The sequence below is a fragment of the Coregonus clupeaformis genome, unplaced genomic scaffold, assembly GCF_020615455.1.
Source record: "Coregonus clupeaformis isolate EN_2021a unplaced genomic scaffold, ASM2061545v1 scaf0084, whole genome shotgun sequence".
In the NCBI taxonomy this organism is placed as follows: Eukaryota; Metazoa; Chordata; class Actinopteri; order Salmoniformes; family Salmonidae; genus Coregonus; species Coregonus clupeaformis.
In genome coordinates this window covers 421,608-445,541 of record NW_025533539.1, presented here as the reverse complement: position 1 = coordinate 445,541, position 23,934 = coordinate 421,608, and the positions used below count along the sequence as shown (strand labels likewise).

At 47.2% G+C, this 23,934-nt stretch overlaps 1 protein-coding gene across 1 annotated transcript in view; it reads right to left on the bottom strand.

Annotated features, from left to right (window-relative positions):
• LOC121562163 (plexin-B3-like) overlaps window positions 1–23,934 on the bottom strand; it is a 142,030-nt gene that overhangs the window by 28,499 nt on the left and 89,597 nt on the right. The window contains exons 13-23 of the mRNA XM_045213164.1: window positions 23,147–23,237; window positions 22,764–22,936; window positions 21,971–22,122; window positions 20,565–20,670; window positions 18,361–18,497; window positions 17,813–17,989; window positions 14,231–14,393; window positions 13,542–13,778; window positions 11,692–11,850; window positions 916–1,064; window positions 590–690 (exon numbers count right to left, since the gene is read on the bottom strand). Of these exons, the coding sequence (XP_045069099.1) occupies window positions 590–690; window positions 916–1,064; window positions 11,692–11,850; window positions 13,542–13,778; window positions 14,231–14,393; window positions 17,813–17,989; window positions 18,361–18,497; window positions 20,565–20,670; window positions 21,971–22,122; window positions 22,764–22,936; window positions 23,147–23,237 (1,645 nt within the window). The remainder of the gene's footprint in view (window positions 1–589; window positions 691–915; window positions 1,065–11,691; window positions 11,851–13,541; window positions 13,779–14,230; window positions 14,394–17,812; window positions 17,990–18,360; window positions 18,498–20,564; window positions 20,671–21,970; window positions 22,123–22,763; window positions 22,937–23,146; window positions 23,238–23,934) is intronic.

Genomic DNA, 23,934 nt, shown 5'->3' with positions numbered 1-23,934 from the left:
TAGGTGCAGTACTTTACCTGTGAACTCCTTCCTAAGCAGGTTGATAGGTGCAGTACTTTACCTGTGAACTCCTTCCTAAGCAGGTTGATAGGTGCAGTACTTTACCTGTGAACTCCTTCCTAAGCAGGTTGATAGGTGCAGTACTTTACCTGTGAACTCCTTCCTAAGCAGGTTGATAGGTGCAGTACTTTACCTGTGAACTCCTTCCTAAGCAGGCTGATAGGTGCAGTACTTTACCTGTGAACTCCTTCCTAAGCAGGTTGATAGGTGCAGTACTTTACCTGTGAACTCCTTCCTAAGCAGGTTGATAGGTGCAGTACTTTACCTGTGAACTCCTTCCTAAGCAGGTTGATAGGTGCAGTACTTTACCTGTGAACTCCTTCCTAAGCAGGTTGATAGGTGCAGTACTTTACCTGTGAACTCCTTCCTAAGCAGGTTGATAGGTGCAGTACTTTACCTGTGAACTCCTTCCTAAGCAGGTTGATAGGTGCAGTACTTTACCTGTGAACTCCTTCCTAAGCAGGTTGATAGGTGCAATACTTTACCTGTGAACTCCTTCCTAAGCAGGTTGATAGGTGCAGTACTTTACCTGTGAACTCCTTCCTGCACTGGTCTCCCACATTGATCTCCAGAGTCTCCAGCTGAACTAGAACCTTCTTGTAGTCTCTCAGAGCCTGCTTGCTCTTCCTCCTGTTCACACGGAGACAAACAGTTATTTAATGTCAGTGATAATATCTCCCATTTGGACCCCAACTGCACCACCACACTCTTACCAACTGAGCTGACGTGTGTATGTGCGTGTGACTGACCTGTACGTGTTTGTGTCTGTGTGTGTCTGTCCTGTACGTGTGTGTGTGTGTGTGTGTGTGTGTGTGTGTGTGTGTGTGTGTGTGTGTGTGTGTGTGTGTGACTGACCTGTACATGAGGATGATGACCAGGACCACCAGGACCACCACAGCAGCCCCTGCTGCCAGTCCCACCTGGGCAGCCAGAGGGACAGGTGAGAGGCCTTCTGTATCATACTGGACTGTACCCAGGACTACATTTAACTTCCCCATTACCACCTAGAGAGAGGGAGAGGGGAAGAGTGAGGGAGAGGGAGAGGGAGGGAGAGAGAGGGGAAGAGAGAGGGAGAGGGAGAGGGAGAGAGAGGAAGAGAGAGGGGAAGAGAGAGGGAGAGAGAGAGAGAGAGAGAGAGAGAGGGAGAGAGACAGAGAGAGAGAGAGAGAGAGGGAGAGAGACAGAGAGAGAGAGAGAGAGAGGGAGAGAGACAGAGAGAGAGAGAGAGAGAGGGAGAGAGACAGAGAGAGAGAGAGAGAGAGGGAGAGAGACAGAGAGAGAGAGAGAGAGAGGGAGAGGGGAAGAGTGAGGGAGAGGGAGAGGGGAAGAGAGAGGGAGGGAGAGAGAGGGAAGAGAGAGGGAGGGAGAGAGAGGGGAAGAGAGAGGGAGAGGGAGAGAGGGGAAGAGAGGGAGAGAGGGGAAGAGAGAGGGAGGGAGAGGGAGAGGGGAAGAGAGAGGGAGGGAGAGAGAGGGGAAGAGAGAGGGAGAGGGAGAGAGGGAAGAGAGGGAGAGAGGGAAGAGAGAGGGAGGGAGAGGGAGGGGAAGAGAGAGGGAGAGGGAGAGAGGGGAAGAGAGGGAGAGAGGGGAAGAGAGAGGGAGGGAGAGAGAGGGGAAGAGAGAGGGAGAGGGAGAGGGGAAGAGGAGAGAGGGGAAGAGAGAGGGAGAGGGAGAGAGGGGAAGAGAGAGGGAGAGGAAGAGAGAGGGAGAGAGGGGAAGAGAGTTAATTCTCCACCAACTGTTGGATAAGGGGAACCATGGGTGTTAGGAGATCCTGACTGCCAATGTGTCCAGCCTGAGACATGTTGTTACACCGTCCCTTTATTGTCACAGCTCGGAGTCCTGTTATAAACGTGATCTGTAGCCATTTCCATGGCTTGGTGCGACCAATACAAATTCCGGGACTTGTTCATTGTTAGTTACAGGATTGTTTATTTATTTTAATGACCGCCAATAGAAAACACCCCCCCAATGAATTGTTGTACCTTTTAAAGGGAAGTGGTATTGCAGAGTTTTTAAATTGCGTTCATTTGATTGGTCATTTTCAACCGTCACGCCGTCCCTTTTGGTTTTGTTCGTTTGATTGGATGATTAACCTTTCAATCACAACGCCATCCCTTATATTCAAATGCATTTGATTGGCTGATGAGTTTGTGCCAGTGTTTCATGAAAACAAAATGGTAGACCTCCACAAGTCTGGTTCATCCTTGGGAGCAATTTCCAAACGCCTGAAGGTACCACGTTCATCTGTACAAACAATAGTACGCAAGTATAAACACCATGGGACCACGCATAGAACTGTTTGGCCATAATGACCATCTTTATGTTTGGAGGAAAAAGGAGGTGGCTTGCAAGCCGAAGAACACCATCCCAACCGTGAAGCACGGGGGTGGCAGCATCATGCTGTGGGGGTGCTTTGCTGCAGGAGGGACTGGTGCACTTCACAAAATAGATGGCATCACGAGGAAGGAAAATTATGTGGATATATTGAAGCAACATCTCAAGACATCAGTCAGGTAGTTAATACCCAGACTATTTGCACTGCCCCCCCACCCCCCCACCCCCATCTCCCTCTTTTACGCTGCTGCTACTCTGTTTACTATTTATGCATAGTCACTTTAACTCTACCCACATGTACATATTACTTCAACTACATCAACTAGCCGGTGCCCCCGCACATTGACTCTGCACCGGTACCCCCCTGTATATATAGCCTCCCTACTGTCACTTTATTTTACTTCTGCTCTTTTTTTCTCACCAATTTTTTGTTGTTGTTTTATTTTACTTTTTTATTTAAAATAAATGCACTGTTGGTTAAGGGCTGTAAGTAAGCATTTCACTGTAATGTCTGCACCTGTTGTATTCGGCGCATGTGGCCAATAAAATTTAATTTTATTTTATTTGAGACATGCTTCCATTCAGCCACAAGAGCATTAGTGAGGTCTATGGAGGTTGCATGACTGTGTGCTCGATTTTATACACCTGTCAGCAACGGCTGAACTAGCCAAACACACTAATAAAAGGGGTGTCCACATACCTTTGACCATGTAGTGTATTTATTTGGGAATATATTTCGCAGAACAGACATGCTTCTGTATTAAACTATGTCATCTCCAAGCCATCTTTCATGCTATCTATGACCTGAATGCAGACCTTTATGAATACAGTAATGTTTCCATGATCCATGTCCATTGTAGTTAGTTCTACTGTAGTTCTGTTCACTCTGGTGCTCTGGTTTGGGGGATTCGTCATGAACTGTTCATGTAAACTTAGAAAAAAGTATAAAACCTCAAGTAATTGTTCAACAAAAAAGAGGAGGTAGCACTAACCTCTAAGGCTGTGTATAGGGACAGTAGACTAACCCTAAGGCTGTGTATAGGGACAGTAGACTAACCCTAAGGCTGTGTATAGGGACAGCAGACTAACCCTAAGGCTGTGTATAGGGACAGTAGACTAACCCTAAGGCTGTGTATAGGGACAGTAGACTAACCCTAAGGCTGTGTATAGGGACAGACTAACCCTAAGGCTGTGTATAGGGACAGACTAACCCTAAGGCTGTGTATAGGGACAGTAGACTAACCCCTAAGGCTGTGTATAGGGACAGTAGACTAACCCTAAGGCTGTGTATAGGGACAGTAGACTAACCCTAAGGCTGTGTATAGGGACAGTAGACTAACCCCTAAGGCTGTGTATAGGGACAGACTAACCCTAAGGCTGTGTATAGGGACAGTAGACTAACCCTAAGGCTGTGTATAGGGACAGTAGACTAACCCTAAGGCTGTGTATAGGGACAGACTAACCCTAAGGCTGTGTATAGGGACAGACTAACCCTAAGGCTGTGTATAGGGACAGTAGACCTACCCATGTGAGAGACGCAGACTCGGTCTCAACCTTTAAGTCTTTACTGAAGACTTATCTCTTCAGTAGAGTCATATGATTGAGTGTAGTCTGGCCCAGGAGTGTGAAGGTGAACGGAAAGGCTGGAGCAACGAACAGCCCTTGCTGTCTCTGCCAGGCCGGTTCCCCTCTCCACTGGGGTTCTCTGCCTCTAACCCTGTTGCAGGGGCTGAGTCACTGGCTTTGCTGGTGCTCTTTCATGCCGTCCCTGGGAGGGGGTCGTCACTTGAGTGGGTTGAGTTACTGACGTGATCTTCCTGTCTGGGTGGCGCCCCCCTTGGTTTGTGCTGTGGTGGAGACCTCTGTGGGCTATACTCGGCCTTGTCTCAGGATTGTAGTTGGTGGTTGGGGATATCCCTCTAGTGGTGCGGGGCTGTGCTTTGGCGGAGTGGGTGGGGTTATATCCTTCCTGCTTGGCCCTGTCCGGGTTTCTTCGGATGGGGCCACAGTGTCTCCGGACCGCTCCTGTCTCAGCCTCCAGTATTTATGCTGCAGTAGTTTATGTGTCGGGGGCTGGGGTTAGTTGGTTATACCTGGAGTACTTCTCCTGTCTTATCCAGTGTCCTGTGTGAATTTAAGTATGCTCTCTCTAATTCTCTCGTTCTCTCTTTCTCTCTGAGAACCTGAGCCCCGGACCATACGTCAGGACTACCGGGCATGATGACACCTTGCTGTCCCCAGTCCGCCTGGCCTTGCTGCTATTCCAGTTTCAACTGTTCTGCCTGCGGCTACGAAACCCCTACCTGTCCCAGACCTGCTGTTTTCAACTCTAAATGATCGGCTATGAAAAGCCAACTGAGAGACCTGAGCCCCTAGGACCATGTCGGGACTACCGGCCGTGGTGACTCCTTGCTGTCCCCAGTCCGCCTGGCCTTGCTGCTATTCCAGTTTAAACTGTTCTGCCTGCGGTTATGGAACCCCTACCTGTCCCAGACCTGCTGTTTTAAACTCTAATGATCGGCTATGAAAAGCCAACTGAGATTTATTCCTGATTATTATTTGACCATGCTTGTCACTTATGAACATTTTTGAACATCTTGGCATGGTTCTGTTATAATCTCCACCCGGCACAGCCAGAAGAGGACTGGCCACCCCTCATAGCCTGGTTCCTCTCTAGGTTTCTTCCTAGGTTTTGCCTTTCTAGGGAGTTTTCCTAGCCACCGTGCTTCTACACCTGCATTACTAGCTGTTTGGGGTTTTTAGGCTGGGTTTCTGTACAGCACTTCGAGATATTAGCTGATGTAAGAAGGGCTATATAAAATAAAATTGATTGATTGATTGATTGAGTAGACTAACCCTAAGGCTGTGTATAGGGACAGTAGACTAACCCCTAAGGCTGTGTATAGGGACAGTAGACTAACCCTAAGGCTGTGTATAGGGACAGACTAACCCTAAGGCTGTGTATAGGGACAGACTAACCCTAAGGCTGTGTATAGGGACAGACTAACCCTAAGGCTGTGTATAGGGACAGACTAACCCTAAGGCTGTGTATAGGGACAGTAGACTAACCCCTAAGGCTGTGTATAGGGACAGTAGACTAACCCTAAGGCTGTGTATAGGGACAGACTAACCCTAAGGCTGTGTATAGGGACAGTAGACTAACCCTAAGGCTGTGTATAGGGACAGACTAACCCTAAGGCTGTGTATAGGGACAGTAGACTAACCCCAGCTGTATACCCTAAGGCTGTGTATAGGGACAGTAGACTAACCCAAGGCTGTGTATAGGGACAGACTAACCCTAAGGCTGTGTATAGGACAGACTAACCCTAAGGCTGTGTAGGGACAGACTAACCCTAAGGCTGTGTATAGGACAGAGACTAACCCTAAGGCTGTGTAAAGGACAGAGACTAACCCTAAGGCTGTGTATAGGGACAGACTAACCCTAAGGCTGTGTATAGGGACAGTAGACTAACCCCTAAGGCTGTATAGGGACAGACTAACCCTAAGGCTGTGTATAGGGACAGTAGACTAACCCTAAGGCTGTGTATAGGGACAGGACTAACCCTAAGGCTGTGTATAGGGACAGTAGACTAACCCTAAGGCTGTGTATAGGGACAGACTAACCCTAAGGCTGTGTATAGGGACAGACTAACCCTAAGGCTGTGTATAGGGACAGACTAACCCTAAGGCTGTGTATAGGGACAGACTAACCCTAAGGCTGTGTATAGGGACAGACTAACCCTAAGGCTGTGTATAGGGACAGTAGACTAACCCCTAAGGCTGTGTATAGGGACAGACTAACCCTAAGGCTGTGTATAGGGACAGTAGACTAACCCTAAGGCTGTGTATAGGGACAGACTAACCCTAAGGCTGTGTATAGGGACAGACTAACCCTAAGGCTGTGTATAGGGACAGTAGACTAACCCTAAGGCTGTGTATAGGGACAGACTAACCCTAAGGCTGTGTATAGGGACAGTAGACTAACCCTAAGGCTGTGTATAGGGACAGACTAACCCTAAGGCTGTGTATAGGGACAGTAGACTAACCCCTAAGGCTGTGTATAGGGACAGTACTAACCCTAAGGCTGTGTATAGGGACAGTACTAACCCCTAAGGCTGTGTATAGGGACAGAACTAACCCTAAGGCTGTGTATAGGGACAGACTAACCCTAAGGCTGTGTATAGGGACAGTAGACTAACCCCTAAGGCTGTGTATAGGGACAGACTAACCCTAAGGCTGTGTATAGGGACAGACTAACCCTAAGGCTGTGTATAGGGACAGTAGACTAACCCTAAGGCTGTGTATAGGGACAGACTAACCCTAAGGCTGTGTATAGGGACAGTAGACTAACCCTAAGGCTGTGTATAGGGACAGTACTAACCCTAAGGCTGTGTATAGGGACAGTAACTAACCCTAAGGCTGTGTATAGGGACAGACTAACCCTAAGGCTGTGTATAGGGACAGACTAACCCTAAGGCTGTGTATAGGGACAGTAGACTAACCCTAAGGCTGTGTATAGGGACAGCAGACTAACCCTAAGGCTGTGTATAGGGACAGTAGACTAACCCTAAGGCTGTGTATAGGGACAGTAGACTAACCCTAAGGCTGTGTATAGGGACAGTAGACTAACCCCTAAGGCTGTGTATAGGGACAGACTAACCCTAAGGCTGTGTATAGGGACAGACTAACCCTAAGGCTGTGTATAGGGACAGTAGACTAACCCTAAGGCTGTGTATAGGGACAGACTAACCCTAAGGCTGTGTATAGGGACAGTAGACTAACCCTAAGGCTGTGTATAGGGACAGACTAACCCTAAGGCTGTGTATAGGGACAGACTAACCCTAAGGCTGTGTATAGGGACAGACTAACCCTAAGGCTGTGTATAGGGACAGTAGACTAACCCTAAGGCTGTGTATAGGGACAGTAGACTAACCCTAAGGCTGTGTATAGGGACAGACTAACCCTAAGGCTGTGTATAGGGACAGACTAACCCTAAGGCTGTGTATAGGGACAGACTAACCTAAGGCTGTGTATAGGGACAGTAGACTAACCCCTAAGGCTGTGTATAGGGACAGTAGACTAACCCTAAGGCTGTGTATAGGGACAGTAGACTAACCCTAAGGCTGTGTATAGGGACAGTAGACTAACCCTAAGGCTGTGTATAGGGACAGACTAACCCTAAGGCTGTGTATAGGGACAGTAGACTAACCCTAAGGCTGTGTATAGGGACAGAGACTAACCCTAAGGCTGTGTATAGGGACAGTGACTAACCCTAAGGCTGTGTATAGGGACAGACTAACCCTAAGGCTGTGTATAGGGACAGACTAACCCTAAGGCTGTGTATAGGGACAGTAGACTAACCCCTAAGGCTGTGTATAGGGACAGTAGACTAACCCTAAGGCTGTGTATAGGGACAGTAGACTAACCCTAAGGCTGTGTATAGGGACAGACTAACCCTAAGGCTGTGTATAGGGACAGACTAACCCTAAGGCTGTGTATAGGGACAGACTAACTACAACCCTAAGGCTGTGTATAGGGACAGGTAGACTAACCCTTAAGGCTGTGTATAGGGACAGTAGACTAACCCTAAGGCTGTGTATAGGGACAGACTAACCCTAAGGCTGTGTATAGGGACAGACTAACCCTAAGGCTGTGTATAGGGACAGTAGACTAACCCCTAAGGCTGTGTATAGGGACAGACTAACCCTAAGGCTGTGTATAGGGACAGTAGACTAACCCTAAGGCTGTGTATAGGGACAGTAGACTAACCCTAAGGCTGCAACCCTAAGGCTGTGTATAGGGACAGTAGACAACCCTAAGGCTGTGTATAGGGACAGACTAACCCTAAGGCTGTGTATAGGGACAGACTAACCCTAAGGCTGTGTATAGGGACAGTAACTAACCCTAAGGCTGTGTATAGGGACAGACTAACCCTAAGGCTGTGTATAGGGACAGTAGACTAACCCTAAGGCTGTGTATAGGGACAGACTAACCCTAAGGCTGTGTATAGGGACAGACTAACCCTAAGGCTGTGTATAGGGACAGACTAACCCTAAGGCTGTGTATAGGGACAGACTAACCCTAAGGCTGTGTATAGGGACAGTAGACTAACCCTAAGGCTGTGTATAGGGACAGCAGACTAACCCTAAGGCTGTGTATAGGGACAGTAGACTAACCCTAAGGCTGTGTATAGGGACAGACTAACCCTAAGGCTGTGTATAGGGACAGACTAACCCTAAGGCTGTGTATAGGGACAGTAGACTAACCCTAAGGCTGTGTATAGGGACAGACTAACCCTAAGGCTGTGTATAGGGACAGTAGACTAACCCTAAGGCTGTGTATAGGGACAGTAGACTAACCCTAAGGCTGTGTATAGGGACAGACTAACCCTAAGGCTGTGTATAGGGACAGTAGACTAACCCTAAGGCTGTGTATAGGGACAGACTAACCCTAAGGCTGTGTATAGGGACAGTAGACTAACCCTAAGGCTGTGTATAGGGACAGTAGACTAACCCTAAGGCTGTGTATAGGGACAGTAGACTAACCCTAAGGCTGTGTATAGGGACAGTAGACTAACCCTAAGGCTGTGTATAGGGACAGACTAACCCTAAGGCTGTGTATAGGGACAGACTAACCCTAAGGCTGTGTATAGGGACAGTAGACTAACCCTAAGGCTGTGTATAGGGACAGTAGACTAACCCAAGGCTGTGTATAGGGACAGTAACTAACCCTAAGGCTGTGTATAGGGACAGACTAACCCTAAGGCTGTGTATAGGGACAGACTAACCCTAAGGCTGTATATAGGGACAGCAGACTAACCCCAAGGCTGTGTATAGGGACAGACTAACCCTAAGGCTGTGTATAGGGACAGTAGACTAACCCTAAGGCTGTGTATAGGGACAGACTAACCCTAAGGCTGTGTATAGGGACAGACTAACCCTAAGGCTGTGTATAGGACAGACTAACCCTAAGGCTGTGTATAGGGACAGACTAACCCTAAGGCTGTGTATAGGGACAGTAGACTAACCCCTAAGGCTGTGTATAGGGACAGAGACTAACCCTAAGGCTGTGTATAGGGACAGTAGACTAACCCTAAGGCTGTGTATAGGGACAGACTAACCCCTAAGGCTGTGTATAGGGACAGTGACTAACCCCTAAGGCTGTGTATAGGGACAGTAGACTAACCCTAAGGCTGTGTATAGGGACAGACTAACCCTAAGGCTGTGTATAGGGACAGACTAACCCTAAGGCTGTGTATAGGGACAGTAGACTAACCCTAAGGCTGTGTATAGGGACAGTAGACTAACCCTAAGGCTGTGTATAGGGACAGACTAACCCTAAGGCTGTGTATAGGGACAGTAGACTAACCCTAAGGCTGTGTATAGGGACAGACTAACCCTAAGGCTGTGTATAGGGACAGTAGACTAACCTAAGGCTGTGCATAGGGCTGTTATAGGGACAGACTAACCCTAAGGCTGTGATAGGGACAGTAGACTAACCCTAAGGCTGTGTATAGGGACAGCTAACCCTAAGGCTGTGTATAGGGACAGACTAACCCTAAGGCTGTGTATAGGGACAGTAGACTAACCCTAAGGCTGTGTATAGGGACAGACTAACCCTAAGGCTGTGTATAGGGACAGACTAACCCTAAGGCTGTGTATAGGGACAGTAGACTAACCCTAAGGCTGTGTATAGGGACAGACTAACCCTAAGGCTGTGTATAGGGACAGTACTAACCCTAAGGCTGTGTATAGGGACAGACTAACCCTAAGGCTGTGTATAGGGACAGTAGACTAACCCCTAAGGCTGTGTATAGGGACAGAACTAACCCTAAGGCTGTGTATAGGGACAGTACTAACCCCTAAGGCTGTGTATAGGGACAGACTAACCCTAAGGCTGTGTATAGGGACAGACTAACCCTAAGGCTGTGTATAGGGACAGTAGACTAACCCTAAGGCTGTGTATAGGGACAGAACTAACCCTAAGGCTGTGTATAGGGACAGGACTAACCCTAAGGCTGTGTATAGGGACAGAACTAACCCTAAGGCTGTGTATAGGGACAGACTAACCCTAAGGCTGTGTATAGGGACAGTAGACTAACCCTAAGGCTGTGTATAGGGACAGAGACTAACCCTAAGGCTGTGTATAGGGACAGTAGACTAACCCTAAGGCTGTGTATAGGGACAGACTAACCCTAAGGCTGTGTATAGGGACAGACTAACCCTAAGGCTGTGTATAGGGACAGTAGACTAACCCCTAAGGCTGTGTATAGGGACAGTAGACTAACCCTAAGGCTGTGTATAGGGACAGACTAACCCTAAGGCTGTGTATAGGGACAGTAGACTAACCCCTAAGGCTGTGTATAGGGACAGACTAACCCTAAGGCTGTGTATAGGGACAGACTAACCCCTAAGGCTGTGTATAGGGACAGCAGACTAACCCCTAAGGCTGTGTATAGGGACAGTAGACTAACCCTAAGGCTGTGTATAGGGACAGAGCTAACCCTAAGGCTGTGTATAGGGACAGACTAACCCTAAGGCTGTGTATAGGGACAGTAGACTAACCCTAAGGCTGTGTATAGGGACAGACTAACCCTAAGGCTGTGTATAGGGACAGTAGACTAACCCTAAGGCTGTGTATAGGGACAGTAGACTAACCCTAAGGCTGTGTATAGGGACAAGACTAACCCTAAGGCTGTATAGGGACAGACTAACCCTAAGGCTGTGTATAGGGACAGTAGACTAACCCTAAGGCTGTGTATAGGGACAGACTAACCCCTAAGGCTGTGTATAGGGACAGTAGACTAACCCTAAGGCTGTGTATAGGGACAGACTAACCCTAAGGCTGTGTATAGGGACAGACTAACCCTAAGGCTGTGTATAGGGACAGTAGACTAACCCCTAAGGCTGTGTATAGGGACAGACTAACCCTAAGGCTGTGTATAGGACAGTAGACTAACCCTAAGGCTGTGTATAGGGACAGATAACCCTAAGCTTTAGGGCGTAGACCTTATAGGACAGACTACCCTAAGGCTGTGTATAGGGACAGTAACCAAGGCGTGATAGGGACAGACTAACCCTAAGGCTGTGTATAGGGACAGACTAACCCTAAGGCTGTGTATAGGGACAGCAGACTAACCCCTAAGGCTGTGTATAGGGACAGTAGACTAACCCTAAGGCTGTGTATAGGGACAGTAGACTAACCCTAAGGCTGTGTATAGGGACAGATTAACCCTAAGGCTGTGTATAGGGACAGTAGACTAACCCCTAAGGCTGTGTATAGGGACAGTAGACTAACCCTAAGGCTGGGCAGTTCGTTGTTCCCCAGACTGGCTGGCTGTTTCTCAGGAGGGTCACAGTACAGGTGAGTACTGTCCAGAGTTTTGACCTCACACTCCTGGTCTCCCAACCTGGCCACCACCTCCCTTCGGGTCATCGCACGCGTCAGGTCCTTACCCTGGGGGAGAGAGACATCCAAGGGTTAGTCAGGTCCTTACCCTGGGGGAGAGAGAGAGATCCATGGGTTAGTCAGGTCCTTACCCTGGGGAGGTAGAGACATCCATGGGTTAGTCAGGTCCTTACCCTGGGGGAGAGAGACATCCAAGGGTTAGTCAGGTCCTTACCCTGGGGGAGAGAGACATCCAAGGGTTAGTCAGGTCCTTACCCTGGGGGAGAGATAGAGACATCCAAGGGTTAGTCAGGTCCTTACCCTGGGGGAGAGAGACATCCAAGGGTTAGTCAGGTCCTTACCCTGGGGGAGAGAGACATCCAAGGGTTAGTCAGGTCCTTACCCTGGGGGAGAGATAGAGACATCCAAGGGTTAGTCAGGTCCTTACCCTGGGGGAGAGATAGAGAGATCCATGGGTTAGTCAGGTCCTTACCCTGGGGGAGCGATAGAGAGATCCATGGGTTAGTCAGGTCCTTACCCTGGGGGAGAGAGACATCCAAGGGTTAGTCAGGTCCTTACCCTGGGGGAGAGATAGAGAGATCCATGGGTTAGTCAGGTCCTTACCCTGGGGGAGCGATAGAGAGATCCATGGGTTAGTCAGGTCCTTACCCTGGGGGAGAGATAGAGAGATCCATGGGTTAGTCAGGTCCTTACCCTGGGGGAGCGATAGAGAGATCCATGGGTTAGTCAGGTCCTTACCCTGGGGGAGAGATAGAGAGATCCATGGGTTAGTCAGGTCCTTACCCTGGGGGAGAGATAGAGAGATCCATGGGTTAGTTAGGTCCTTACCCTGGGGGAGAGATAGAGAGATCCATGGGTTAGTCAGGTCCTTACCCTGGGGGAGAGATAGAGACATCCATGGGTTAGTCAGGTCCTTACCCTGGGGGAGAGATAGAGACATCCATGGGTTAGTCAGGTCCTTACCCTGGGGGAGAGATAGAGACATCCAAGGGTTAGTCAGGTCCTTACCCTGGGGGAGAGATAGAGAGATCCATGGGTTAGTCAGGTCCTTACCCTGGGGGAGAGATAGAGAGATCCATGGGTTAGTCAGGTCCTTACCCTGGGGGAGAGATAGAGAGATCCATGGGTTAGTCAGGTCCTTACCCTGGGGGAGAGATAGAGAGATCCATGGGTTAGTCAGGTCCTTACCCTGGGGGAGAGAGAGAGATCCATGGGTTAGTCAGGTCCTTACCCTGGGGGAGCGATAGAGAGATCCATGGGTTAGTCAGGTCCTTACCCTGGGGGAGAGATAGAGAGATGCATGGGTTAGTCAGGTCCTTACCCTGGGGGAGAGAGAGATCCATGGGTTAGTCAGGTCCTTACCCTGGGGGAGAGAGAGAGATCCATGGGTTAGTCACGTCCTTACCCTGGGGGGAGAGAGAGAGATCCATGGGTTAGTCAGGTCCTTACCCTGGGGGAGAGATAGAGAGATCCATGGGTTAGTCAGGTCCTTACCCTGGGGGAGAGATAGAGAGATCCATGGGTTAGTCAGGTCCTTACCCTGGGGGAGAGATAGAGAGATCCATGGGTTAGTCAGGTCCTTCCAAATCAAATCAGATAAAGTGGTAATACGATGCATTTCATTGTGTGCTGCGTACAAGTCGCTTCATAAGATAGCATTTCATCGACCCCACAGGGGATATTTGACCAATAAAGACAACAATAAACATAAATGAATACATTTAAAAATTATATCTCACCTCCACAGCGATGACCCCTCCAGGTTTGAAGTGGTAGGGTGTGTCCGGGTCGTCTCTGTTCAGAGCGTACAGCTCTGGGTTGGGGTAGTAAGAGAACGCCTTCCCCGTGACGCTCTCAAACGCCACCTTAACGTTGTCCAGCTCAAACCACACCCCCATGACCTTAGAGTCAGGGGTCACACGTGGGGTCAAACAGGTCATCTCAGTGGAAGAGACCACCGTACAATGCTCCTGCTCCTGAGAGAGAGACAGCGAGAGAGAGAGAGAGATGTTCGTTTTTAAAGAGATGGGTCTGAATCAGTTATCAAATTACTTGGAGTCCAGAAGCTTTCCCATGCATTTGATTTGATTTATTTGCCCATTTAAAAAACACAATTCAACTATACACAATACACTGCATTTAAAATCATCCAGTATAACACAACAAAAGTTGAACAACTTATGTCCATTGTGGTCCTCTTGTTTTGGTTGGCAGGCAGGTAAAGGCTTACTGATAGAGATCCACCAAATACATGAAAATACAATGGCTGCGTTTACACAGGCAGCCCAATTCAGATGTTTTGTCCAATTATTGGCAAAGGAGCTGATCTGATTGGTCAAAAGACCAAATCAGTGAAAAAAATATCAGAATTGGGCTGCCTGTGTAAACGCAGCCATATTGAAATGTCTAGTATCAATCTGGGCTTTACCTTTGACATGGTGCTGTTGAAGGCCATTTGGTCGTTTTGGGCCCACAGTCTGGCATATCTCCTCCTCACCAACATGTTCTCTTTAGGCTCCACCCACACAGTTATCATTGGCTGCTGCACCACGTACAGGCTACGCCCACTCACCTTTATACCGCGTCCACCCCTGGAAAAACATTAATTTCATAAGATATTTCACACTATCTGGTTTAGATTGAATGATTATTCACAGTCCTATAGGTTATGTGGTTTAGATTGACCTACAGGTTATCTGGTTTAGATTGACCTACAGGTTATCTGGTTTAGATTGACCTACAGGTTATCTGGTTTAGATTGACCTACAGGTTATCTGGTTTAGATTGACTAACAGACCTACAGTGCATTCGGAAAGTTACAGCCTTATTCTAAAGTGGATTAAATTGTGTTTTTCACTCATCAATCTCCACACAATACCCCATAATGACAAAGCAAAAACAGGTTTTTACAAATTTTTGCAAATATACTAGAAATAAAAAAACTGAAATATCACATTTACATCAGTATTCAGACCCTTTACTCAGTACTTTGTTGAAGCACCTTTGGCAGCGATTACAGCCTCGGGTCTTCTTGGGTATGACGCTACAAGCTTGGCACACCTGTATTTGGGGAGTTTCTCCCATTCTTCTCTGCAGATCCTCTCAAGCTCAGTCAGGTTGGATGGGGAGCGTCGCTGCACAGCTATTTTCAGGTCTCTCCAGAGTTGTTCAATCAGGGTCAAGTCCGGGCTCTGGCTGGGCCTCTCAAGGACATTCACAGACTTGTCCCGAAGCCACTCCTGCGTTGTCTTGGCTGTGTGCTTAGGGTCGTTGTCCTGTTGGAAGGTGAACCTTCGCCCCAGTCTGAGGTCCTGAGTGCTCTGGAGCAGGTTTTCATCAAGGATCTCTCTGTACTTTGCTCCGTTCATCTTTCCCTCGATCCTGACTAGTCTTCCAGTCTGAAAACCATCCCCACAGCATGATGCTGCCACCACCATGCTTTACCGTAGGGATGGTGCCAGGTTTCCTCCAGACATGACACTTGGCATTCAGGCCAAAGAGTTCAATCTTGGTTTCATCAGACCAGAGAAATGTGTTTCTCATGGTCTGAGAGTCCTTTAGGTGCCTTTTGGCAAACTCCAAGCGGGCTGTCATGTGCCTTTTACTGAGGAGTGGCTTCCGTCTGGCCACTCTACCATAAAGGCCTGATTGGTGGAGTGCTGCAGAGATGGTTGTCCTTCTGGAAGGTTCTCCCATTTCCACAGAGGAACTCTGGAGCTCTGTCAGAGTGACCATCAGGTTCTTGGTCACCTCCCTAACCAAGGTCCTTCTCCCCCGCTTGCTCAGTTTGGCCGGGCGGCCAGCTCTAGGAAGAGTCTTGGTGGTTCCAAACTTCTTCCATTTAAGAATGATGGAGGCCACTGTGTTCTTGGGGACCTTCAATACTGCAGAAATGTTTTGGTACCCTCTATTGTCTCGGAGCTCTATTGACAATTCCTTCGACCTAATGGCTTGGTTTTTGCTCTGACATGCACTGTCAACATTTACATTTAGTCATTTAGCAGACGCTCTTATCCAGAGTGACTTACAGTTAGTGAGGGCATACATTTTTCATACTGGCCCCCCGTGGGAAACGAACCCACAACCCTGGCGTTGCAAGCGCGATGCTCTACCAACTGAGCTACAGGGGACTACAACTGTATGACCTTATATAGACAGGTGTGTGCCTTTCCAAATCATGTCCAATCAATTGAATTTACCACAAGTGGACTCCAATCAAGTTGTAGAAACATCTCAAGGATGATCAATGGAAACAGGATGCACCTGAGCTCAATTTTTAGTCTCATAGCAAAGGGTCTGAATACTTATGTAAATCAAGGTATTTCTGTTTTTTATTTTTAATAAATTTTGCAAAAATTTCTACAAACCAGTTTTCGCTTTGTCATTATGGGATATTGTGTGTAGATTGATGAGGGAAAAATTAATGTAATCAATTGTAGAATAAGGCTGTAACGTAACAAAATGTGGAAAAAGTCAAGGGGTTTGAATACTTTCCGAATCCACTGTATAAGTTAGCAATCTTTGTATCTGCAGCACTATTTGCTATTCAAGTGTTCTAAATGGCACCCTATTTACTGCCCTATTCCCTACATAGTGCCCTATTCCCTATATACTGTACTATTCCCTATGTACTGCCCTATTCCCTATATACTGCCATATTCCCTATATACTTCCCTATTCCCTATATACTGCCCTATTCCCTATATACTGCCCTATTCCCTATACACTTCCCTATTCCGTATATACTGCCCTATTCCCTATATACTGCCCTATTCCCTACGTAGTGCCCTATTCCCTATGTAGTGCCCTATTCCCTATATACTGCCCTATTCCCTATATACTGCCCTATTCCCTATGTAGTGCCCTATTCCCTATATACTGCCCTATTCCCTATATACTGCCCTATTCCCTATATACTGCCCTATTCCCCATGTAGTGCCCTATTCCCTATATACTGCCCTATTCCCCATGTAGTGCCCTATTCCCTATGTAGTGCCCTATTCCCTATATACTGCCCTATTCCCTATATACTGCCATATTCCCTATATACTGCCCTATTCCCTACATACTGCCCTATTCCCTATATACTGCCATATTCCCTATATACTGCCATATTCCCTATGTAGTGCCCTATTCCCTATGTAGTGCCCTATTCCCTTTGTAGTGCCCTATTCCCTACATAGTGCCATATTCCCTATATACTGCCCTATTCCCTATATACTGCCCTATTCCCTATGTAGTAACCTATTCCCTATTAAGTGCCCTATTCCCTTTGTAGTAACCTATTCCCTATATACTGCCCTATTCCCTACATACTGCCCTATTCCCTATGTACTGCCCTATTCCCTACATACCGCCCTATATACTGCCCTATTCCCTTTGTACTGCCCTATTCCCTATGTACTGCCCTATTCCATATATACTGCCCTATTCCCTTTATACTGCCCTATTCCCTATATACTGCCCTATTCCCTACATACTTCCCTATTCCCTATGTACTGCCCTATTCCCTATGTAGTGCCCTATTCCCTATATACTGCCCTATTCCCTACATACTTCCCTATATACTGCCCTATTCCCTACATACTTCCCTATGTAGTGCCCTATTCCCTATGTAGTGCCCTATTCCCTATGTACTGCCCTATTCCCTATGTAGTGCCCTATTCCCTATATACTGCCCTATTCCCTATATACTGCCCTATTCCCTACATACTTCCCTATGTACTGCCCTATTCCCTACATACCGCCCTATATACTGCCCTATTCCCTATATACCGCCCTATTCCCTATGTACCGCCCTATTCCCTATGTAGTGCCCTATTCCCTATATACTGCCCTATTCCCTATATACTGCCCTATTCCCTACATACCGCCCTATATACTGCCCTATTCCCTTTATACTGCCCTATTCCCTATGTAGTGCCCTATTCCCTATATACTGCCCTATTCCCTATGTAGTGCACTACTTTTGACCAGGGTGTATAGGGAATAGGGTTCCAGTGTTCCTCACTCGTAGAAGCTCTCAGCAGGAAAGGCCTTGGTGATGACGGGGTCCTCCATGTAGCGAAACACCTGCCCAGGTACCCTCCTCTCTGCCTTCCCAAACAACACCCGCACTGTCAGCTCTGCTGTCTGGTTACTGGGGCTGGTCCTGCATACCAGGTGAGTCCCATTCACCTCCTCAACACTGGACAAGAGAGGAGAGGAGAGGAGAGGAGAGGAGAGGAGAGGAGAGAAGAGAGAGAGAGAGAGAGAGAGAGAGAGAGAGAGAGAGAGAGAGAGAGAGAGAGAGAGAGAGAGAGAGAGAGAGAGAGAGAGAGAGAGAGAGAGAGAGAGAGAGAGAGAGAGAGAGAGAGAGAGAGAGAGACATAGTTATTATTATGGTGTCTGTCTGGTTACTAGGGTTGGTCCTACACACCAACTGGGTCCCTTTCACCTCCTCAACACTGTAGCAGAGTTATTGTGTGTGTGTGAGAGAGAGAGGGGGGATGGGGGGACACCGACACAGAGAGCGAGCGAGAGAGAGACAGCTAAAGAAGTAATAGTAGAGGTATTTACATGTAGCAGGGTTGTTGTCCTACGTATGCAGTCAGGTCCTTCCTCTGTCCCGTTAGCAGCCGAGTCCCCTGGACGGTCAGGGTGCTCCCTCCTGATAGAGGGCCCTTATCAGGGACTATACCAGTCAACTGGGGGTCCTATACACAGAGAGACATGGTTATACTGTAGTATCTAACCCAAACTATAACTCTAGACGGTCAGGGTGGTCCCTCCTCATACAGGACCCTTATCAGGGACTATACCAGTCAACTGGGGGTCAGAATCAGTGTTTAATAGTCACATGTGCAGGGTTGCAGGTGTGATTGCAGGGTACAGTAAAAATCTTAGTCTAAAAAAAAATTATAACTTAAAAAAAAAAATAATATATTTTATATTTGAGATTCTTCAAATAGCCACCCTTTGCCTTGATGACAGCTTTGTACACTCTTGGTATTCTCTCAACCAGCTTCATGAGGTAGTCACCTGGAATGCATTTCAATTAACAGGTGTGCCTTTTTAAAAGTTCATTTGTGGAATTTCTTTCCTTCTTAATGCGTTTGAGCCAATCAGTTGTGTTGTGACAAGGTAGGTGTGGTATACAGAAGAGCCCTATTTGGTAAAAGACCAAGTCCATATTATGGCAAGAACAGCTCAAATAAGCAAAGAGAAACGACAGTCCATCATTACTTTAAGACATGAAGGTCAGTCAATCCGGAACATTTCAAGAACTTTGAAAGTTTCTTCAATTGCACTCGCAAAAACCATCAAGCGCTATGATGAAATTGGCTCTCATGAGGACCGCCACATGAAAGGAAGACCCAGAGTTACCTCTGCTGCAGAGGATAAGTTCATTAGAGTTACCAGCCTCGGCAATTAACTGTACCTCAGATTGCAGCCCAAATAAACGCTTCACAGAGTTCAAGTAACAGACACATCTCAACATCAACTGTTCAGAGGAGACTGTGTGAATCAGGCCTTCATGGTTGAATTGCTGCAAAGAAACCACTAATAAAGGACACCAATTACAAGAAGAGACTTGCTCGGGCCAAGAAACACGAGCAATGGACATTAGACCGGTGGAAATCTGTCCTTTGGTCTGATGAGTCCAAATTTGAGATTTTTGGTTCCAACCGCCGTGTCTTTGTGAGACGCAGAGTAGGTGAATGGATGATCTCTGCATGTGTGGTTCCCACCGTGAAGCATGGAGGAGGAGGTGTGGGGGTGCTTTGCTGGTGACACTGTCTGTGATTTATTTAGAATTCAAGGCACACTTAACCAGCATGGCTACCACAATATTCTGCAGCGATACGCCATCCCATCTGGTTTGGGCTTAGTGGGACTATCATTTGTTTTTCAACAGGACAATGACCCAACACACCTCCAGGCTGTGTAAGGGCTATTTGACCAAGAAGGAGAGTGATGGAGTGCTGCATCAGATGACCTGGCCTCCACAATCACCCAACCTCAACCCAACAAAGCTGTCATCAAGGCAAAGGGTGGCTACTTTGAAGAATCTAAAATCTAAAATATATTTTGATTTGTTTAATACTTTTTTGGTTACTAAATGATTCCATATGTGTAATATTTCATAGTTTTGATGTCTTCACTATTGTTCTACATTGTAGAAAATAGTAAAAAAATAAAATAATCCTTGAATGAGTAGGTGTGTCCAATCTTTTGACTGGTACTGTATACACTCCCTCAATTACCTCGACAAACTTGTACCCCCGCACTGACTCGGTACCAGTACCCCCTGTATAAATACCCTTGTTATTGTTATTTTATTGTGTAACTTTTTTTTTTTTTACTTAAAATATTTACAAAATAAACTCTTATTTTTCTTAAAACTGCATTGTTGGTTAAGGGCATGTAAGTATAATTTCATGGAAAGGTCTACACATGTGACAAATACAATTAGATTTGACTTGAGTAGCCTGCTAAACGTTTAGCAGCCGCGGCCCAGCGATGGTACCGGGCCTGAAATAATTGGCCGCTTTTTGGAATCTTTCAGAGCTAGAATCAGTTCTTTAAAATCCATTTTTCAGCAGTTCCGAGCTAGCCCTCCTGATGTCGTTTGACCCCACATGGACTACGACAGTGCCAGCTCCCGGCAGCTGTCGTAAAACGTCAGGAAAGCAGTCTTGTAATGTCCTGTACTCGTGCTCCAGGATAACACAGGGTTTTTTAAGCCAGAGAAGTGAGTGAGTGAGTGAGTGAGTGAGTACCTGGTAGGTGAATGTCTGCAGTGACTGTCCTGGTTCTGAGTCTCCCACGGTAACAACGACTGGTCCCTCTGTCTCCTGTTTACTGGGCTGGAGCTCACACACTATCCTGGAACACACACACACACACACACACACACACACACACACACACACACACACACACACACACGACCAGACAATTAGCGTACACTACACACACTATCCTGAAACACACAGGAAAAACAAACACAAACACAGAGCTGACCTTAAGTTCACGTTTGAAGTGACTCAAATCCATTTTTTTGGGAATAACCTGTTATTTTTCCTGCAGTCTGAACAGCCAAAAAGCACATGGAATCGGATATTTCAACCCACATTTCAAACCACCTTCGTAGGTGGTTTGAAGTCCGATATAAATCGTATTCCTGGCCATGCGACTTGTGTCTGAATGGTCAAATCTGATTTAATTGCCCTCAAGTGGTTTTTAGACAGTTATTGGGCATATCTTGTTTCTTGCTAGCTACTCTGTTGACTGTTTGACGAGAACGTGTGGTAGCTAACTAGCTTGTTAATTGTTTACAAACAAATTAGTGAATGTCTTAGAACGCTAACCAGCTACCTAGCTAGCCAGTTGACTGCTGTGGCTAGACAAAAATGACTTTTTTTGAAAGTTGGATCATCTCATCCTTTGAGGTTTTAAATAAAGTGTTCTTACACTATGATTTAGATCATTCAAAGCAGTTGGGGAACGCCCATGGCGGGCATTGCTGTCACCTTAGCTTGCTACATAACTTCTGAGTGACAGGAAGCACGAGCACCACCACCAATCAGCCTACACCACTTCACACCCACCTGTCGTTACTATGACAATGAGCGTAACCATGTCAGGAAATGACTGCTGTCTGAACTCACACAAACCCGATTTGGTCACTTGCAACATGCTGTTTGGACAGTCAATATTCCAAAATGGATTTGAAAAACAAAACTGATTTGAGCATTAAGGGGATACTTTGGCAATTAGGCCCTTTAATTCCCCAGAGTCAAATGAACTCATGAATACCATTTTTATGTCTCTGTGTCCAGTAGTAAGAGGTAGTTTTGCGAGCCAATGCTAACTAGCGTTAGCACAATGACTGGAAGTCCATGGGTATCTGCTAGCATGCTAACTCTGGGGAAGTAGATAAAGGGCCTCCTTGCCAAAATCCCAAAATATCCCTTTAAGGCCTGCAATGCTTTTCACACAAGTTTATGTTAAAAGTGGCGACATCAGTAAAATAAGGACTTCACACACACATACACAGAAATCACACACATAGACAGGTTTATGTGAAAAGTGGGGACGTCAGAAAAAACTGCTAAATGGGGACCTCAGCTTCAAACACATGCACATAGACAGACACACACACACACACACACAGTGTAATTACCTGGTTGAGATGAGGTATCCATGGGGCTGAGGCAGGCAGCTGACCCCAGCTACGGTCACTCCTCCCTGGATGTCTTGGTAGTGCATCCCCAGGTTGGACCCATGGATGGTGACCAGAACTCCTCCCTCCACCGGACCACTCAATGGCTGGATCTGACAGGGACAGAACAGAACAGGAGAGGACAGGAGAGGACAGGAGAGGAGAGGACAGAACAGGACAGAACAGGACAGAACAGGAGAGGACAGAACAAAACAGGACAGGACAGAACAGGACAGAACAGAACAGGAGAGGACAGAACAGGACAGAAAAGGGGTTTACTAATATACAAAAACAACATGGTATAGGAGTTAGACAAACTTCAGTCTCAATGTTGTTTTTGTCACTTCAGTCTCAATGTTGTTTCTGTAACTTCAGTCTCAATGTTGTTTTTGTATCACTAAAAGCTTTATTGGAAGATCAGGGCCGATATTCACAAAGCAACTCCGATCATAATGAACCTGATTCTACATTTACATTTTAGTCATTTAGCAGACGCTCTTATCCAGAGCCACTACAGTAGTGAGTCATTTAGCAGACGCTCTTATCCAGAGCGACTTACAGTTAGTGAGTGCATACATTTTTCATACTGGCCCCCCGTGGGAAACGAACCCACAACCCTGGCGTTGCAAGCGCCATGCTCTACCAACTGAGCTACACGGGAACTTCTAGAACAACACTTATTCTCTGAGACACTTTATAAATACGTCCCTGAACCCCAGGCATACGACAGCGGTGGTCAGAGAAATGTGTGTACCTGTGTGATCTGAGGCGAGGGACAGGTGTCAGCCGGCCCAGGTGAGCTGGTACAGGAGAGGTTGTAGACACAGCCGGGTGACTCCCCACCACACCAGACACAGCCGTACCGTGAAGACACCGCTCTGCACTGGCTACAGTCGGACTGTCCCACCGAACAGTCATACAGCTGCACTGTGGGACAACACACCGGTTACGCTCCAATATAGACGACACACCGGTTACGCTCCAATGTAGCTGCACTGTGGGACAACACACCGGTTACGCTCCAAAATGTCCTATTTTTGAAGTCCACTTTCATTGTACTCCAAGAGCTGTTGAATATTAATTGTCTTCCTTCTCAAGTGATAGCAGGACAAAGTGAATACAACAGAGAAGTCTTACATCTGAGGTTGGGAGCAGAGTCGATGCGATGGGAACCTCTTTGTAGATAGATGGGAGCAGAGTACTCCAATTGATTCAAAGGGTACTGGAACTGAGAGAGGAGGGGAGAGAGAGGAGGGAGAGAGAGGAGGGGAGAGAGAGGGGGAGAGAGAGGGAGAGAGAGGAGGGGAGAGAGAGGAGGGGAGAGAGGAGGGAGAGAGAGGGGGGAGAGAGGAGGGGAGAGAGAGGAGGGGAGAGAGAGGAGGGAGAGAGAGGGGAGAGAGAGGAGGGGAGAGAGAGGAGGGGAGAGAGGGGAGAGAGAGGAGGGGAGAGAGAGGAGGGAGAGAGAGGAGGGAGAGAGGAGGGGAGAGAGAGGAGGGGGAGAGAGAGGAGGGGAGAGAGAGGAGGGAGAGAGGAGGGGAGAGAGAGGAGGGGAGAGAGAGGAGGGGAGAGATAGGAGGGGAGAGAGAGGGGAGAGAGAGGAGGGGAGAGAGAGGAGGGGAGAGAGAGGAGGGCAGAGGGGAGAGAGAAGGGAGAGGAGAAGAGAGGAGCACTTGATATAGTTTCATTGTTATAACATTGTTTAATATAAAGTCATACCATATTTGTAAGACACAATGTTGTGGAATGTTCAGATTATTCAAAGTATATGTAAGGGATAATCAACGAGGGGCTATGCGTTCTATTATAATATACAGTGGGGAGAACAAGTATTTGATACACTGCCGATTTTGCAGGTTTTCCTACTTACAAAGCATGTAGAGGCCTGTAATTTTTATCATATGTACACTTCAACTGTGAGAGACGGA